General features: G+C 38.7%; 1 protein-coding gene across 1 annotated transcript in view; it reads left to right on the top strand.

Moving 5' to 3' along the window:
* Positions 1-16,894: 16,894 nt before the first annotated feature.
* pax2b (paired box 2b) overlaps positions 16,895-20,171 on the top strand; it is a 35,453-nt gene continuing 32,176 nt past the window's right edge. Inside the window, exons 1-3 of the mRNA XM_082151970.1 lie at positions 16,895-17,350; positions 18,723-18,888; positions 19,816-20,013. Coding sequence (XP_082008096.1) covers positions 17,308-17,350; positions 18,723-18,888; positions 19,816-20,013 — 407 coding nt within the window. The 5' untranslated portion in view covers positions 16,895-17,307. The remainder of the gene's footprint in view (positions 17,351-18,722; positions 18,889-19,815; positions 20,014-20,171) is intronic.

Here is a 20,171-nt window from a genome sequence, read left to right as displayed (position 1 = left end):
TGCTTTTCCTTCCTTTAAACCAAAAAGGTTTAACCTGTAAAATTGAATGCATAGCAGATCTCTCAGGGCTGCGGAGACACAGGGATCACATGCAATTGCATTAAAAGATGCGATTCCAGCTGCCTGAGAGATGGATGTGATTCAGGCAGGGCCATCAAACCTCCTCTATCCTCAAACAGCAAAACAGCATCTCACACGCTCCCTCTCCAGAGGGGCCGCAATCGCTGTTTTTACATTTCACCATCATTTCTGCCCATGAGGAATATGGATGTGAAATGAAATATTCAACCCTATTGTCTGATTTATTTGCTACATTATCCAGCGGTATCACCTCGGCAGTTTAAAGGATCGTTCCTCTCCATTCAGGACCTGCCCGCTGGGGGTCCGACAGCCTATCTGCTTCCTCCCGCATAAACAGGCCCGGTTTGTCTGAGCACTTCAATATGTTCTACTTGAAGGTTTTCAGCATGCAGAATTTCTAAGTAGAGACCGAGCGGACAAACCTTGGGGGAATAAGGTTGTGGGGCTCTGAAATGATAAATTTGCACGCCATCCGTTCTTGAAATGGGCGAACAAAATGTTATTAATTTACAAACTGATGGCAGGGCAGCGTATAACACTATCCCAGACTGTAAGTAATACTCCTGTCAGGAGAAGGTGAGTGACAGTGGCTATTTCTCTCAAGTATGTGTCAGCTCTTGTGTGGCATCTTCTGTTCAGTATGAAGACACATTTGCAAGACTAATTTAACCCTGTGTACTAACTAACCACAGATATAAAGATTATAGTCATCCCTCACTCACATGCACTGATCACAATTAATTCATAAATTCATATATTTATCTCCAACTGAAAATAATAATTGTTATATATATATATATATATACAGAGAGAGAGAGAGAGAGAGAGAGAGAGAGAGAGTTCACCCAAAAAATTATGCCATAATTTACTCATCCTCATGTCGTTCCAAACTCGTAAGACTTTCGTCCCCCTTTGAAATAAAAATACAAATATTTTAATGAAATCTGAAAGATTTCTGTCCCTCCATTGACAGCCTACACAACTACCACTTTTGACGCTTCAAAAAGTTTATATAGAGATCGTAAAACTAATCCATATGAATTGAGCAGTTTAGTCCAAATTTTCTGAAGAGACTCGATCACTTTATGTGATGAACAGATTTATTTTAGACTTTTATTCACATATCCTGTTAACATTGATCAGCGAACATAAACCGAAGCTCAACCGTACTTGCTTGACAAGTGAGAACAAACCTCATTGGTTCCTGCTAAAGCTCAAACGTGCTGAATAACACGAGAATTAACCTCATTGGCACTTGCTGAAGCTCAAACGTGATGCGTAACACAAGAATGAATCTAATTGGTTCCTGCTAAAGCTCAAACGTGCTGCATAACACTAGAATGAACCTCACTGGTTCCTGCTAAAGCTAAAAGGCACTGCATAACACGAGAATGAACCTCATTGGTTCTTGCTGAAGCTCAAACGTGCTGCGTAACACGAGAATGAACCTCATTGGTTCTTGCTGAAGCTCAAACGTGCTGCGTAACACAGGAATGAACCTCATTGGTTCTTGCTGAAGCTCAAACGTGCTGCGTAACACAGGAATGAACCTCACTGGTTCTTGCTGAAACTCAAACGTGCTGCATAACACGAGAATGAACCTCATTGGTTCTTGCTGAAGCTCAAACGTGCTGCGTAACACAGGAATGAACCTCATTGGTTCTTGCTGAAGCTCAAACGTGCTACGTAACACAGGAATGAACCTCATTGGTTCTTGCTGAAGCTCAAACGTGCTGCGTAACACAGGAATGAACCTCATTGGTTCTTGCTGAAGCTCAAACGTGCTGCGTAACACAGGAATGAACCTCATTGATTCTTGCTGAAGCTCAAATGTGCTGCGTAACACAGGAATGAACCTCATTGATTCTTGCTGAAGCTCAAACGTGCTGCGTAACACAGGAATGAACCTCATTGATTCTTGCTGAAGCTCAAACGTGCTGCGTAACACAGGAATGAACCTCATTGGTTCTTGCTGAAGCTCAAACGTGCTGCGTAACACAGGAATGAACCTCATTGATTCTTGCTGAAGCTCAAACGTGCTGCGTAACACAGGAATGAACCTCATTGGTTCTTGCTGAAGCTCAAACTGCTGCGTAACACGAGAATGAACCTCATTGGCTCTTGCTGAAGCTCAAACGTGCTGCGTAACACAGGAATGAACCTCATTGGTTCTTGCTGAAGCTCAAACGTGCTGCGTAACACAGGAATGAACCTCATTGGTTCTTGCTGAAGCTCAAACGTGCTGCGTAACACAGGAATGAAACTCATTGGTTCTTGCTGAAGCTCAAACGTGCTGCGTAACACGAGAATGAACCTCATTGGTTCTTGCTGAAGCTCAAACGTGCTGCGTAACACAGGAATGAACCTCATTGGTTCTTGTTGAAGCTCAAACCTGCTGCGTAACACAGGAATGAACCTCATTGGTTCTTGCTGAAGCTCAAATGTGCTGCGTAACACAGGAATGAACCTCATTGGTTCTTGCTGAAGCTCAAATGTGCTGCGTAACACGAGAATGAACCTCATTGGTTCTTGCTGAAGCTCAAACGTGCTGCGTAACACAGGAATGAACCTCATTGGTTCTTGTTGAAGCTCAAACCTGCTGCGTAACACAGGAATGAACCTCATTGGTTCTTGCTGAAGCTCAAACGTGCTGCGTAACACAGGAATGAACCTCATTGGTTCTTGCTGAAGCTCAAACGTGCTGCGTAACACGAGAATGAACCTCATTGGTTCTTGCAGAAGCTCAAACGAGCTGCGTAACACAGGAATGAACCTCATTGGTTCTTGCAGAAGCTCAAACGTGCAGCGTAACACTAGAATGAACCTCATTGGTTCTTGCTGAAGCTCAAACGTGCTGCGTAACACGAGAATGAACCTCATTGGTTCTTGCAGAAGCTCAAACGTGCTGCGTAACACAGGAATGAACCTCATTGGTTCTTGCTGAAGCTCAAACGTGCTGTGTAACACGAGAATGAACCTCACTGGTTCTTGCTGAAGCTCAAATGTGCTGCGTAACACGAGAATGAACCTCATTGGTTCTTGCAGAAGCTCAAACGAGCTGCGTAACACAGGAATGAACCTCATTGGTTCTTGCAGAAGCTCAAACGTGCAGCGTAACACTAGAATGAACCTCATTGGTTCTTGCTGAAGCTCAAACGTGCTGCGTAACACGAGAATGAACCTCATTGGTTCTTGCAGAAGCTCAAACGTGCTGCGTAACACAGGAATGAACCTCATTGGTTCTTGCTGAAGCTCAAACGTGCTGTGTAACACGAGAATGAACCTCATTGGTTCTTGCTGAAGCTCAAATGTGCTGCGTAACACGAGAATGAACCTCATTGGTTCTTGCAGAAGCTCAAACGAGCTGCGTAACACAGGAATGAACCTCATTGGTTCTTGCAGAAGCTCAAACGTGCTGCGTAACACGAGAATGAACCTCATTGGTTCTTGCAGAAGCTCAAACGTGCTGCGTAACACGAGAATGAACCTCATTGGTTCTTGCAGAAGCTCAAACGTGCTGCGTAACATGAGAATGAACCTCATTGGTTCTTGCAGAAGCTCAAACGTGCTGCGTAACACTAGAATGAACCTCATTGGTTCTTGCAGAAGCTCAAATGTGCTGCGTAACACGAGAATGAACCTCATTGGTTCTTGCAGAAGCTCAAACGTGCTGCGTAACACGAGAATGAACCTCATTGGTTCTTGCAGAAGCTCAAATGTGCTGCGTAACACGAGAATGAACCTCATTGGTTTTCACACATCAAGTGAACATGCTTGAGCTTTCGTTCACTGCAACTGAGGTGCGAGCTGATGAATGTTTATATGTGAAAAAAAGTCTATTAAATCTTTTCATCATATCTTCATATGATTGTGTTTCTTCAGAAAATTTGGACTAAACCAATTCATTTGGATTAGTTCTACAATCTCTTAATGAACATTTTGAATTGTCAATGTGGAAGTTGCGTGGACTGTCAACATAGACATTATAATTTATCTGAAGCAGTAGGCCATTATATATTTATATAATTTGTAAAAATTTGTATGTAACTTTTAATACGTTGACAGCCCTTTACCCGTACTAGAATAAAAATAAACTCTAAAAAGTTTATCATCACAAAGTAATTGCACACACACCCAAATACACTGCAAACAGTTTTTTAGGACAATAAATGCTTTTATCTCCCTGTTGTTTTCCAAATGCAGTGAGATAATCATGTCATATTTAATATGACTCTGCTTGTAAACTGATATGTGCCAGTTTGTCCTTGCAGGCCAAATAAAACATTGTTTCATCGTGGGTGCTAAATAACGGTTGCAAAATTACAGCAGGCTTCCGGAGCTCGTCGTAAGCACAGGAAGCTTCGTAAAAACACCTCGCCATAAGTTTCAGAGGAACAGATTTACCTCTATGACCTTGAAACAGGTTCTCTCTCTCTCTCTCTCTCTCTCTCTCTCTCTCTCTCTCTCTCTCTCTCTCTCTCTCTCTCTCTCTCTCTCTCTCTCTCTCTCTAACTCTCTCTCTGTGTCTCTCTCTCTCTCTCTCTCTCACACCTCTCTCTCTCTCTCTCTCTCTCTCTCTCTCTCTCACCCTCTCTCTCTCTCTCTCTCTCTCTCTCACACCTCTCTCTCTCTCTCTCTCTCTCTCTCTCTCTCTCTCTCTCACACCCTCTCTCTCTCTCTCTCTCTCTCTCTCTCTCACCCTCTCTCTCTCTCTCTCTCTCTCTCTCTCTCTCTCTCTCTCTCTCTCTCTCTCAGCAGGAGCACCAGACGAGTTCAGACTCACATAAAGCAGAATAATATCAGGCAGAACCTCTAGATGTCAGACTTATGCAAAACACACAAAAGTTCATGAAAATACTGGCATCATTAACTCAGCCTTTTGTAAGAACCTGTTTGCTTTTGTTTTGCCTGTGCAACAATTTTTGAAGAAACAACTCTCTCTTTTTTTCTTCTTTTTTATTTTTTTAGATTTTTTGTATTTTGTATAATGATCGTATACAAATATTTATGGTGACCACATCTATCAAGCTCCAAAAAGGACAACTTTTGCACTATATACTAAAGATTCTGCATGATCTGTATGCAAACCCACTCAAACCTTCATCAAGAAAGTTTGAGTTTACAGCCGGTGCAAAGCAGAAGTGATGTGCACTCAGAATATTTTAATATGCTATCAAGCTGCAACTTCAATTTCGTTTTATGAATATTTTCCTTAGGGGTGGCAGGCATCAGCAGAGAAAGATAGAAATTTAAAAAAGATAAATAGTGCCATTAATCCAGAGTGTTTCACTTTCATTATCCTTGAAAACGAGGAGCTATTTTTCCAAATGAAATGCTCCTAATTAGCTCCTTACATTTGATTCGCTAGCTAGAAAATGACCATGTTCAGAAAATTTTAATTTGTAATTAAGTGCCGTTGTTCAGAAAATTTTAATTTGTAATTAAGTGCCGTTCAACATAATGTAATTTATCTTTATATGCAGTTGATCTGACAAGCCACAGTCTGGATGTTGGTAAAGCTTTCGGTGGACAAACTAACTACAATGTCTTATAATTTACATGAATATGTATGATATGCATTCATGATAAGAAGTAACACGAGGAAAACAAATTACATTTGGTGAACAATAACATTTCTTCTGGATGATTTAGGGGAAAACTGATTTCCTGTTAGTCTAACATTTCCAAACTGCCCACGTCGCTCATCTATCTATAGGAAATCATCTTAATAGCAATACTAAGCTCAGCTCTGGAACAATCAAAATCATCAAACATTCACTGATTATGAGTCGATGAAGAAGATGTTAGAGCAGTCTGAAAATGTTTGCCATAAATATCTTTAGAAATCACACATTTGCATTTCACTGACCTCAACTCAATCAACAAAAACTGAAACTCCTTCCTAATGTTGCAGTTTGTGTTAAATTCGTGTCTGCAATGATAATGTGTGCTTTTTCGTATAAACATACATTTAATAAAGACATTTTTTTAAGTATTCCTTATTACATATTCTGTATTCTTTTTTTTTTTTTTTTTTTTTTTGGTCAAAAGCTTGTGAAGCAAAATACACAAATGAGTGAGAGAACATCCTCTTAAAACACCTGATATAATAAGAAATCAGTTGATGTTATCTGACAACTTTCACTTGTTTAAATGCCATAATCAAAATAAAGTGTAATTCTTCTGCTTGTGTCAGTGAAAGCAGAAAACAGTGTCCCGAATCATTCATCAGAGCAAATGTGGAGAGAAATGGAGATCATAATGAGCCTGAGTCATTTTCCACAGCTCCCATTACTGAATGCATTCAGATATTATTTCCTCCGAGTCAGAAAACAACACGTGTCGTGCTTTACTCCGCTCTTTTCCTGCCATTCCTTAACTCACTAAACACAGGGAATTTAGCGTGAGATGTGAGGACGACAGCACCATTACTATCCCTACACTTACAGTTGGTAAAGTGTACTCAACCCTGGCATGGCACGACATTTCTGTGGCATCATCTGCACTACAGGCGTGAACGCAGCATTAAAGCATCTGTGCCGTTACTCTACTAAGGGATCAGGCTTTCAATTTCCATGAGATTATCTAGGGATGACAATATCATTCAGAATTGATAGAAAATTTGAAATGGACAATTAGTAATTTTTTTAAATTGTGTAAAACCAAGTGATGTTACTGCAAGTCACCAGATGCATCCATCTCTCTCTCTCTCTCTCTCTCTCTTTCTGCCCTCCCTCATTTTTATGGATGGATAGAACAGGAGTGTGTGTCAGGGATAATGGTTTGCGAAGAGTGAAATAGCAGAGAAAAGGCTAATCAGCATGTGACCTCAGCTGACGGGTCGTTCATCTTCCCATCCGTCTGAATTATTTCCTCAGAAACTCTCACAAAGGGAAGCAGGACAATTTGTTTGCCTCGCAGTTGCAGTTTTTCTATAATCTGTTTCCTTTCCATTCCATCAAACTCTATCTTTTTTTTTTCTTTTCTTTTTTTAAAGATGCAGTTTTTACAAACCAGGAGGACTGATGACACACGAGATAATGTGAAGTATAACACCCAATACAGACTCACTGACCTGAGCTCAGTCTGATATAATCATCCGGGAACACTCTAAAGAACACCACAAATATTTGGGAATTCCAGGTGTGATGTCACTGACGCAAATTGTCATTGGTTCTTGTGTAACCAAATATGGACGCACTCATTTGAATATGTGGAATGCAGAATGATTTAAATTTCCGATGTGTAGAGTAGGAGGCAGGGAACGCTCCCAACACTTCCACTAACGTTTGGGAAAGGTTATGCAAATGTTAAGATAAAACGTTCTTTGAATAACATTTCTGGAACATTCTTATAACATTGTTAATATTTAATATGCGTTCTCAGGATGTTGAGAGAAAACATTCTTAGAACGTCTTCATGATGTTTTTACGTGAACGTTCTTATAATGTTGAGAGAACATTCCGAGAACAACACTTTTGGAACTTCCTTATGATGTTATTGATGCATGCTAAATGTCAAAGTTCTTGGAATATTATTATTATTTATTTATTCAAAGAATGTTATATTGTGAGTAAAAATAAGGTTATGTGAATGTTTTACTAACCTTTTAAATAACGTTCTAATCAGGACAAGAAAACTGGACATTTTAGAAACATTGCAAATCACTGTTCCCACGTTTTTAGAACATAAATGTCTTAGTTGGGATAGTGCTTTAATGCCCTTTTATGGTCACCATAAGCTGTCAAAGTATGAAAAAGAATATTGCAAAGAGTCCTTCCTCTCAGTATACATTGAAACGTCAGTGATATTTTGATATTCTAGTGCTGATATTAGCCGATGAAATCAGCAAACACACGTGCACGCTCAGAGGAACATGGAGCATTTGTCAGGACACGGTGATAATGGGGTGGTGTGGGGGGGCTTATTCACACTATTCACAGACGATTTGTTTGGCGCTCTGTGGAAGCTGGGCCGCAGACACCAGAACAGCTGGGGGTTCTGGGAGATAGATACACGTGAGCTGCAAGCGGTCCATTTCAATCTGAATGAAGACAAAAGAAGCACAGACGCAGAGAGTGTGTGTCCCGTAAAAGCCATTAGGTGACGGTTTGAGGCGACCCAGAGCTCTCGGCTGTAAACACACACACACACACACACATTCACAAGGTTAAATAGGAGTTCATAACCCTGGGCTAATTAGCATTTTTATGTAATTTCAAGTAAATGCTCTTTTAGTCAACAGCTCCATAATTAATTTCCCCTTCAGCCCTGACATGAGTAAACCGACAGAGCCACAGAGTAAACATGTTTAGGTTAAAAACCCTAATTACTCATGTAAAGTTTTCTTTCAACTTTATGTAAAACATGTCAAATGAGTGAGTAACGCAGAAATAAAATAAATACTGTTCAGCTGGGAAGCTGCAATTTGATCTGTAGTAACGGGCAGAACGTATAAAAACAATAGAAGTAAATGGAAAGTGTCTGTCATGATCAATAAAATGGGGAGAACGTGATTTCCGTGTTGATCCTCCTGGAACAACATTCCAATCAACCAATCAGATTTGAGGGATAGGTTTACAGTTAATGTCAAGTTTGGGTTTACAACAAGGGTTATGGGCTTCTACATCATTCTTATTCATCTATCATTTTTAGGGATAAGTTATGGGTAGGGTTAGGTTTGCAAAAGATGTTAATCCATGAAGATGTCTTACTTGGCAAAATCTAAATAAAGTGTTTGCAGACATTAAGCAAACAGTAATGAGAGTTAGTTGACATGTAGGTGCAAAGTTACTTATGCTTAGTAGAATGTCTAAAGTGGACTATTGAAATAAAGTGTTACCCAAGGAAGTGTTTAGACAAGGAAAACATATTAATGTAGGCAAACATGAATAAACTCACTCTCTCTCTCTCTCTCACACACACACACACACACACACACACACACAAAGCGCGGCATCATCTCTGGAGGTCCCTGTTGGACAGTGATGTATTTAAGGCTCTGTGGGGTCAGATGGACTATGTCCAGCACATCACCTGCAATCAATAGTGTTAGTAAAACAGCTCAGCCTGACACACACACACACACACACACACACACACACATTGGGTTTCCATGTTTAATGGGGACATAATCCATCGACATAATGATTTCTAAACTGTATATTCTGTCCTCTTACACTGACCCCTAAACTTACCCATCGCACAAAACTTTCTGCATTTTTACATTTTGAAAAAGCATTACGTATTATGATTTATAAGCTGTTTTCCTCATGGAGAACAAACATGTCCCCACAAGGATTTTGGATAATGCCATCTTTGTGGGGACATTTTTCCCCATAATGTAGACAATTCTACTAAAGCTTCACACAATATTTTGGTATTTTGGTTAATTTATTATGTTGAACTGTTGGCTTCTTTCTGTTGGCTTCCTTTTTGTCTAATAACTTGCACTTGCTTTGATATTTTCTTAATTAATGCAATTTCTTCTGCTTACCAATGCTGCATTTATCTGATTAAAATACAGTAAAAACTGTACAATTGTGAAATATTATTAGAGTTTAAAATAACCTTTTTTTGTGTGAATATGTTTAAAAATGTAGTTTATTTCTTTATTTCAAAGCTGAACGTTCAGCATCATTACTCCAGTCTTCAGTGTCACATGATCCTTCAGAAATCATTCTAATATGATGATTTGCTGCTCAAGAAACATATCTGATTATTATCGATGTTGAAAACAGTTGTGCTGCTTCATATTTTGTGGAAACCGTGATACTTTTTCACCCAGGATTCTTTCACAGCTTTTATTTTACATAGAAAATGCCTAGAAGAAAAGTGCCTTTGCCATCACTTTTGATTCATTTAATGCATCCTTGCTTAAAATAGTAAATTCTTAAAACTTTTGAACAGTAGTCTATATGCCAGTTTGGCTTCAACTGCAGTTTTTCTATAGGATGATAATATCGGTGGGTGGAGCTTAATGACATCAATTATTCTCCTTCTTCAGGCTGGCAGGGTTGATGCCACCGGTGTGCCGTTCCTGCCCTGTTTACCTGTTAATAACTCTCTCAGTCCCTCATGCCCGCCGGTGCCGAGCACACCACACCCTCACCCAGAGCAATGCCTGCTGGGAGCCTGGCAGATGTTTACCTGGCACAGGTGAGGCCCTGAGATGAGACGAGAACAGCAAACAAGTGTTAAAGCATGTGTACACACACACACACACACACAGAATACAGCTGTGCTGAGATGCCTGTCAGACTGCGCACTGAGCCGTTCACAGCGCTGAACAGATTCACCACAAATACACAATAGCTCAGAAAAGAGACACGTTTGTATGAGAAAGAGAGCGGTGTACGTGAGCCCGCTGAGGCCTGAGACTCGCCGTAATGGGCTGTTTATGTGTTTATTTGTTTGTTTGTGTGAGTTGGGAGTGAGGGAGGAATGATAAACGAGATCTGCTTTCCTCCGACGGCCTGCGTGTCACAGGATGGATGAGAGCGAAGAGGCCGATGCGTTTAATTACTCGTGATGGACTGATCGCGCCACAGAGAGCCGCCCGCTCTGGGGTTCACAGGTTACATTCACACTTTATGGAATATTGCAGTATTTATTATAAATGAATAATCCGTGCACATCTCTTTTTTTTTCATGTGGCCTCATAATCTTGAATCAGAATAACTTCCCCCTCCCTCTTGCAGCATCTCTTCTTTTCTCTGATGACGGGGGCGGAGCAACCTGTCACTCACATGAGATCCACCAATAGCAAACCACAACCATCCAATCAAATCCCCAAGGACAAAATCAAGCCCCGCCCACATTTGTTCTCGGATTTACGTCACAATAGGGAATAAAAGACTATCACAACTTCCATTTCATGATGACTTTAAGTATGTAAGTATCGTAAAATGAACTTAATGCAGATTCAGTGTAAACAGTGAAGTCAGTGTGGCTCTGTTCAAAACCCTAGTGAGTGTCTATGTAGACACTCAGTGTCATGCACACTTCTGATAAGTTCTGATAACTCTCTATTTCAAAAGGTAGGCAGCCAAATTCTTGTTTTAATACATGACAAGCTATTTTAAGTGAATCTTTTAAGTGAAAATGTTTACTTAAAATGAATGAAATATTTGAAAATATACATAAAACAGTCAAATCATCATATTATACTGATTTCTGAAGGATCATGTGACACTGAAGACTGAAGTAATGATGCTGAACATTCAGCTTTAATCACAGGAATAAATTACACTTTAAAATATATTTAAATAGAAGACAGTTATTTTAAATTGCAATAATATTTCCCTATATTGCTGTTTTTACTGTATTTTTTATCAAACAAATGCAGCCTTGGTGAGCGGCTAAGGCAAAATAAAAATAGAAACAAATGAGACAAGTGAAATGCTATAAAACGATGAATTTCAAATCTGAGCATATTGTTAAGATCGCATCCTGTAGGAGAGGCTGTTTTTCTCAGGAGAAAATTAAAATATTACCACTAAGGATAATGTTTTGACATGGAGTGTCAACAATTTGAAAAAAAAAATGTCTTATTATATCTCATAATAAACATTGTTTGTCTGACGAGCATTTGATGTGTGCAAATGTGAGAGCTACATGACAAACGGGGAAAGAGCCCAAATATTAATTTGCACTGAAATACACATGCATTTCTGAACCTGTGAAAGCCTGATCTCTCAGTTAGAGGTGGAGGACACTCTTCTACTCTCTCTTTCAAAGGATTCACACAACAGTGGAATGTGTGTGTCCGGATAAATGATGAGCGTATTAGCATAACTACAGGCTGTAGAAGAGAGTGTGTGTGTGATCCACGGGGCCACGGGGCCGCAGGGATGAGAGATTGTGCCCAAGGGCCGCCTTGGACAGACGGGCTGGTTCCCATATTGCACCGGGGTGCAAAAAAGCTGTTTTTTGTCGCTTCAGAGCAGCGCAGCTGTGTGTGACACACACACACACACACACACACACACACTCACTGTGGACCTGCTTTAGGGCATGCACTGGGAAAACTGGTCTGTCACCATCTTCAAACTTGAGATCATTAGCTAGTGACTACAGTCAATGTAAAACGCAGAGCCGTTTAATCTAATGTCTGGTTTGAGATATGTAAAGAATAGATCATTTACAAGAACACTTTTTTTAGTTCTGATGAGAGACAAATTTGACCAGTAAAGCGTGAACGGTTTAAGGACTTATAATTTTCCATTTTCCCTTGACAGCAGCAATGAAAAACCCAGGCATAACCCTAACACTATTTATATTAAACACTTCAGGGCACATTTAGGAATTCTTTCTAAATCTGCATATTGTATGAACCACTGACTCTCATGTGCTGGATTCTACCTCTCGTGTGTGTTTAATATCGGACAGATTAACCTGATTATTAGCCTGTGGGACATTTCAGGATCAGATAAAAAGCTGTAAAGTTACACTAGTTGTTTGTTTTCTTCTTATTAATATGATTATTATTATTTATTATTATTATTTAAAAGTTGTTTTAAGTTTTTCTACCTATGTCCAAAATGTCACAAAAAGAGAAAATAAGCACATGCATATAATATGATATAATATAATAGAATAGAATAGAATAGAATAGAATAGAATAGAATAGAATAGAATATTCATAGAATACCAGGTTTTATGTAGGCTATATGATTTGGAGTATTGAAGACATAAAAGAGAGCGAGAAGGAGGGACAGAGAGACAGAATCGTCATCCTGCTGTTGTTTCATCTGTGAAGAATTTCTCATTTCGTTTTCTAATTTATATTTTCAGCGTGTTGCGTTTTACGACTGGGCTCTAAAACGCATATTTCTGCAAAATCAGGTTTATGATCTAAAACGTGGGCTGAACAGTAGTAAAGTTAAATATTGAACCTTCATTTCGTAGCGGGATTTTTGTATGCTTTTCATGGGCGGCAGTAACTTTCAATAGCCTGTGAATGTTAGTCGACGCACGCGGACCACACACACTCTTCACGACAAAACACACACCACTGCGTATTAAATATATGGAGGAATAAAATACGTTCATTATAAAGTGTTGTAACGAGTTCAACTTTTAATTGATCAGGAGTAGGCTTAATAATAATAATAATTATTATTATTATCATTTACAATTTACAAAGTTGTAAGTTTGCAAATTCCGCTGAATATTAGAATAAATAATTGTTCATAATATAGGGATGAATGAATGAATGAAGTGTGCCATAAATCACATTATTCGTCACATTAATATTTTTTGGTATATATATATATATATATATGGCATAGCATTTAGGTCTACAAACGCATCGCATACGCATGCGCGCGTGTGTGTGCGTGTGTGTGTGTATGTGCACGCGTGTGCTCGTGCTTCCATTTACTTACTAATATGCCTTTTTTAATAGACAACATATATCTAACAGCTAACCGATTCACCTTTTAATTTTGGGCCTAAATGGCAAGATCAATGGAAAACTGTTGTAATGATCTAATTAATTATGTCGAAATTAAAAGCGCGCGCAGAATCAATCTCTCGCGTGAAGCCTCCATCTGTCCCCTCACAACACAAGCTCAAGGGCCAAATCCCTTCATTCTACACTTTCCTCTTTGAGCTTATGGGTTTTATTATGGGCTATATTTTTGTGCCAAGAGTTTTATTGTATAGCAAAAAATTATTTGTTAAAAGATTGTAATATCACTTCAAAGTTTATAAAGGCCAGCAATGTTGTTAATTTATTGTGGAATATCTCTTACTAAGATATTTCATAAAATAAACACATTAATACAATTTATAAATAATCTAACGAATTGTTATCATAAATTACAAAGGGAATAAAACTGGAAAATATCTGAAATCTATTTATATCTCAGATTTTATATTTTATTATTTTTATTTATTGACATAGGCTACAGTTATTTTGTATATATGACTTTTGGCATAGCGTTTATATAAACAGATATGCGTATGACGAGTCATATGATATTAAGCTAACGTTGTAAACTTAAAAGGACAAAACAGAACGAACAGAACATAAGATGTCATGCATGACTATTAATGACAGAGCTGAACCGAGTTTCAGATAGAGATAGGCTGTGTGTTTTGGAGTAGACTCTTCTGATGCTCCGTAATGAAGTGCTCGCGCTCTGATCGATCAGTGACGTTACCATGAGAACGGGAGGCTGAGAGAAGGAGGAAACATCTTCACCTCTGAAGAAATGAGCTTCATCAATGCTCACACTCACAGAACGAGCCGGGAGAACAGAGGAGATCTGGAACACGGAGATTCATCTTCGGGATGCGTGCGCGCGCGCGCGCGCGTGTGTGTGTGTGTGTGTGGTTCGGTTCTGTCTGTGTTTGGAGGAGCTCATGAGAGAAGATGGATTACTCACTGTCAGCTCGCAAGGCCCTAATGAAATCAAGACCCAATATGTTTGATTTTTTTTAAATATTTTACTTCGCATCGTGTAAACTTTCAAGGTGGGATAATCAGAGCTTTCGGATATAGTCTACACAAAGTTGTATTTAAAGAGTGATTTTAAATTGGTAAATATACAGACTAACTTGCTTTATATATTTATTTTTAATGTGTGTTTATTTGTAATAGATCTATTAGTCTGTTTGAATGCTTTTAACAAGAACATTTGTTTGGCTTCATCGTCTCTAAAACCCTGACGGACTCAAATACATAACGCCTGCTATGATTTACAATGTCTACTCAAATTCAGTGTGAAATTTCTCCAAGGGTGACAAAAACACTAACACTTAATTTTAGAAGTCTACAAAAAAGCAAGAGCGCAGAGAGCAGAAGGGCAGGGGAAGGCGGAGGGGTCTCGCAGAAAAACCCTAGCTTTGGGGAAGCTGTGCAGCGGAGGGTGAAATTAGAGCCCGCAGTGCTACATATTGTACCAGAAGCTCCTCCAAAAACACCAGGAGAAAGAAAAATCATCCTCGAACCTAACTAGAGGCAGATAGCCGAGCTGAGTCCCTCAGAGACCCGTCCAAAACACCACACTTCACCGCCGCTCGCGCCAGTCTTCATAGTGGCATATAGTGTTTCAGTCTTTGTTTATAAAACTCTATATAGGCTATCAATAAGTAAACATACAATATATATATATATATATTTTTTTTAAACTGTCATATTGTTAAATATTGTATGAGGTAATTTTGTGTGCATTAATATTTCAAATAAAATTATATTTTCATCTTAACCCTTCCTAATCTTGAAATTACATTTTTATTTAAATAATGTATCACAAACACACACACACACATATATATTATTTATTTATTATTTAAGAATGGCACCCATCAAATAAAATATATTAAAAAAAAACCTCTGCAATTTAGTCCTTTAATTATATTAGCACTCATAAATAAATTTAAAAAAAACTGTTTTTTTTGCCGATCACAAATAAAGCGATTCTCTCCTGTGAATTACAGGAAAACATCGGAACAATACTAACCGTAAAATACAGGCTCCCTACAAAAAGGTTACTTGTAGTTTTAACCGCGATGTAAAAGTGAGGAAGTTTGTAGAAACGAGAAACGAGATCACGCGTCGCTCCCGCTGCACTTTACTTCTCTTTCTGTCCATTTCTGCGTGTCTGGAAGAGCTCATTTCTTTTTCTGAGGCCGAAAAGATATAATGATATTAATATGATCAAATCTGCCCACATTTGCATTTTTTAAAGGACATGCAATTGCAGCTAAATAATTATAATAAGATTTACATGAAAAAAATGTATTGCACCTAAAACTGAAAAACCAAAGCCTGAATGAACTAAATACTTCGATTTAGAAGAAACTCTTAAGTTAGACAGATGAACATCAATACAGAGCAGTCTTGCAAACAAGATAAGAATAGCTACAATAGAAGAGAATCATTTCATAATTGTTTGCATCACACACACATATATATATATATATATATATATATATATATATGTGTGTGTGTGTGTGTGTGTGTGTGTGTGTGTGTGTGTGTGTGTGTGTGTGTGTGTGTGTGTGTGTGCAGTATATATGATGCAAAGTACAGTTTTGATATTACACACACACATATTATGTAAACACAAACTTGTATGTTAGATGCGATTAATCGCGATTAATAATATAATATAGTTTTGCTGTCTCAGGAGAGACGATATAGCGCCACCTAGAGTCAGTCTCAGTCACTCTGACCCGATCCAGAGCCGCTCACCGCAGACACGAACACAGCAAACCAAAACAAGATGGTGTTTAAATCAAACCATAATCACACCATCGACCTCTCCATAATGACATTAGAGCTGGGCTTTTCCAGCCAGAAGCTCGGGCCTATAGGCATTACATCCCGCATCCCGCAGGCCTCAGCCACGAGCTTCACTCTGAGTGTTAGTATGAGGCGTTTAAGGGCTGATGGTGACCATGTTAATACAAACGCTCATTTTACGCATGCAATTACCTGTGTGTTGTCACTATACCAACCTCGTTATTAGAATTGATATAATTCATTGATAACATTCGCAATTCCGAATTCTCGTCTCAAACTATTATCGCAAAAAAAAGCAAATGATTTGCTCTCATCCTCGCTTAATTTCCACTAAACTCTCCTTTACTCGGAGGCGCAGAGTTCCTCCCTCCCCTTTCGGAGTGACAGGCGGATGGAGCTTCATCTGAGCGAATCACAAAGTGCTGGAATCTACTGCCTTTGTCTGATACACTCACCCATAGTGGCGAAAGGGGGTCCGCGTGAAGGAGGGGGCTGGAGCTTTTACAAACCAACACAAGCGACCCAAGTCCTTCAGTCCCGGGCCGTGTGCGCATGCAAACGCGTCGTGTTGTTACTGAGGGAAAGGGAAAGGTGGGCACAGCAAACCCGCAGTCTCCGATGGTTCTGCTGTCTGTCATCCATGCGCAGAACGGCACCTGCTATCCGAGACCACCGGGATATAAGACATACTAACACGCGGATGGACGGGACGAACGCTGGGAAATGAGTTCTGGGGAAAGCATGCACGCTGAAAACATTTAAACAGTTCCTGCTTTGACAGCACTTTGTTCTGAGCTAGAACACACGGTCATGTCTGACACCTGACAAATCCTGCGTCCATTTGCAACTTTCCGAAGTTCCCCTCTCCTCGGCTGGATTCACGTTACATCCTCGTTTCTTTCAGTTGTTCTGTGTGTCAGAAAGACGAGACGGCGACTTCAGTTGATTATCGCTCTTTTCTCGGTTATCCGATGGATATTCACTGTAAGGCAGACCCGTTCTCCGCCATGCACCGTGAGTTACACTGGAGTTTATCTGGAGAATATGCTTCTCACATTTCAGACAATTAACATCGTCACTGGAACAAGAAATTATTAGACTACTGGATTTTAAAAAAGGATCAAAATTGCACTCTTCTTATATTGCATTTCAGGAGAAATAAGATAGCATAAAAATAGTATAAAACAGAAACAATAAAGGACTCGGTTACTAATCAAAATAAATATGATGAGAAAATTAAAATATGCGATGTGCGTATCATTATGTATATGATTATTATTTACAAATAAATAATAATAATAATAATAATAATTAAGGCAAAAAAGGCCCAAATATATAAGAAATTATTATGCTCCTGGGTTAAAGAAAGATACAAAACTGCACTCTTCTTATATTGCATTTCAGGAAAAATAAGATAATAAATATAATAGTATAAAACAAAACAAAAAATAACTCGTTTAATAATCAAAATATGTGTGCCTGTGTGTGATGAGAAAATTTAAATATCACTGTATGGTTATTATACAGAAAAAAATGAATGCAAAAAATAAAAAAGCTAAAATATTGCGAGCATATTCGGATAATTCCATATCGTTTTACAGTAGAAAATATTATTGATTATTTAAAAAAAAACGATTATAAAATGGACATGCTTATAGCTATGTGCACTTCTAATTTCATTAAAATGTAATGTTTTATTTTATTTTTTATTACTAATAGAGAATAACAATATGTAATTTGATCAAACAAAACTGTTTAATAATTTACATCTAGGGAATGAAAACAATAAATGCTCGTGTAATTTAATCGCTCATACCTACGAGTAACAAACCCTAGTATTGTTTCAACAAGAACATGCAACCAGAATAGCAGATTAATGTACATCACCAGAAAAAAATATATTTGAGAAACGCTTAAAAACATTTCTGATAGTCATTATATTCACGCCATTGTGTTACAGATATAGTGAATTTAGGGACAGTAAAATTACAGTTTAGTATTATTTTTGTGTGTGTATACTATATATATATATATATATGCATAAAACATGTTAATGTTTTAAATAATAGTATAAAATAATAAAACTTCTAAATAATAGGATTACTTTTGTGCATGTTTTCGCTGTGAAAATAATGCAGATTGTATTTTGTAATCATAGCATAAGCTATTCGTTTGCTTCTGTAACTTAATGTGAGTAGACGGGAATTCACTCTCACAAACGCGTTTGGTTGCAGTTAACCTTTACGCTGGTTTACAGCTCGCGCGTGTCCATACAGAACGCGTCGCGTGTTAATTGGATGAATGTGACGGACTTGTGACGCGCGTCACCGACGGCCTGTATGTAATGTTATGTTCCGGGTGCTTGTTGCTGTTGTCTCCGGTATAGGGCACGGGGGAGTGAACCAGCTGGGCGGGGTGTTCGTCAACGGAAGGCCTTTACCTGACGTCGTGCGCCAGAGAATCGTGGAGCTCGCGCATCAAGGGGTCAGACCCTGTGACATCTCGAGACAGCTGAGGGTCAGTCACGGCTGCGTCAGCAAGATCCTGGGCAGGTGAGACCCTGTACACAACATCAGGACCACGAGATTTACTCGCGTAAAATCTGCCATTTCACAACAACGCATCAGCTGAGGTCGTGCATGTGTTTTTTGTGATGCAAGTTAGTTTTTAAACCCTCACTAATTGATTCATGTAGTCTCTCAATTGAAATGAGCCCATAAAACACTGGATGCATAATAATTATGTAGAATTAGCTAAAATGCTGCAATAGTTTTAGATTGAGAACATGAAGCGCATCATTGTCCTCCATAAGGAAATTTGCTTTTTTTTAACAGCACAGAATTGAGAATCATGAACGCGAGAATCATATTCCCCTAATTATTATACCCCAAATTTGACATAAACAAAAACTAAAGCGTCGCCTCGAGAGCTTTGGAAACTCATCATTATGAGATCTGTGATTATTATTTTGTCCACAAAAAAAGTTCTCATATAGAAAAAATACTAGTTGATTTGCTTTAATATTTCAGAACTAGGCCTATATGTGCACCCGCTGAAAAAGTTATTTGACTATTGATTTGAATGCTTTAAAATGATCAAATTAAATTTTTAAATGTATTTGTTAGTTCAGGCTATTTCAACCAGGTCAAATGCTAATGAGTTTGTTCAGACATCGCTTGTCTATTTTATTAAATAATGGATTTAATAATAAATTGAAATGTCAGGCAAAAATAGATAAAATTCGTTTCAAACATTTTTTATCTGAGATTAATAAGTGAGTAACTAAAACAGATGGGCTGCTTAATGTCCTGCTGCGCACATTTTTAAATTAGTATTCTAATCATATGATAATTTCCTACTAGTGCCGTGTTAAGTAGCTTAGATAAAACATTTCCATGGCTTTGTTAGCACGCATCTGTTGTTTATTGTCATTAGGTTTGGTCAGGTTATGAAAGTCAGATTTACAGTTGTTCCTGCAGATATTACGAGACTGGCAGCATAAAGCCCGGAGTCATCGGAGGATCCAAACCCAAAGTCGCCACGCCGAAGGTGGTGGATAAAATAGCGGACTATAAAAGACAGAATCCCACCATGTTCGCCTGGGAGATCCGGGACAGGCTGTTGGCGGACGGGATCTGTGATAACGACACCGTTCCCAGCGTCTCCTCCATAAACAGGTCAGAGGAACCGACGATCACCACTGGCTCAGTGACTTCAGAGGGACAGTCATTTGCCGTCTCTAATATCATGCGTCTTAGACATGTTTAACAAAAACAAAAGATTTATGCGATATTCTTTTGTTGTGTGAATCTGAAGTAAAATTATTTGACAATAG

This window comes from Leuciscus leuciscus (assembly GCF_965113295.1).
Source record: "Leuciscus leuciscus genome assembly, chromosome: 21".
In the NCBI taxonomy this organism is placed as follows: Eukaryota; Metazoa; Chordata; class Actinopteri; order Cypriniformes; family Leuciscidae; genus Leuciscus; species Leuciscus leuciscus.
The sequence above is the reverse complement of the archived record's forward strand: the minus strand, read 5'-3'. Positions and strand labels throughout refer to the sequence as shown.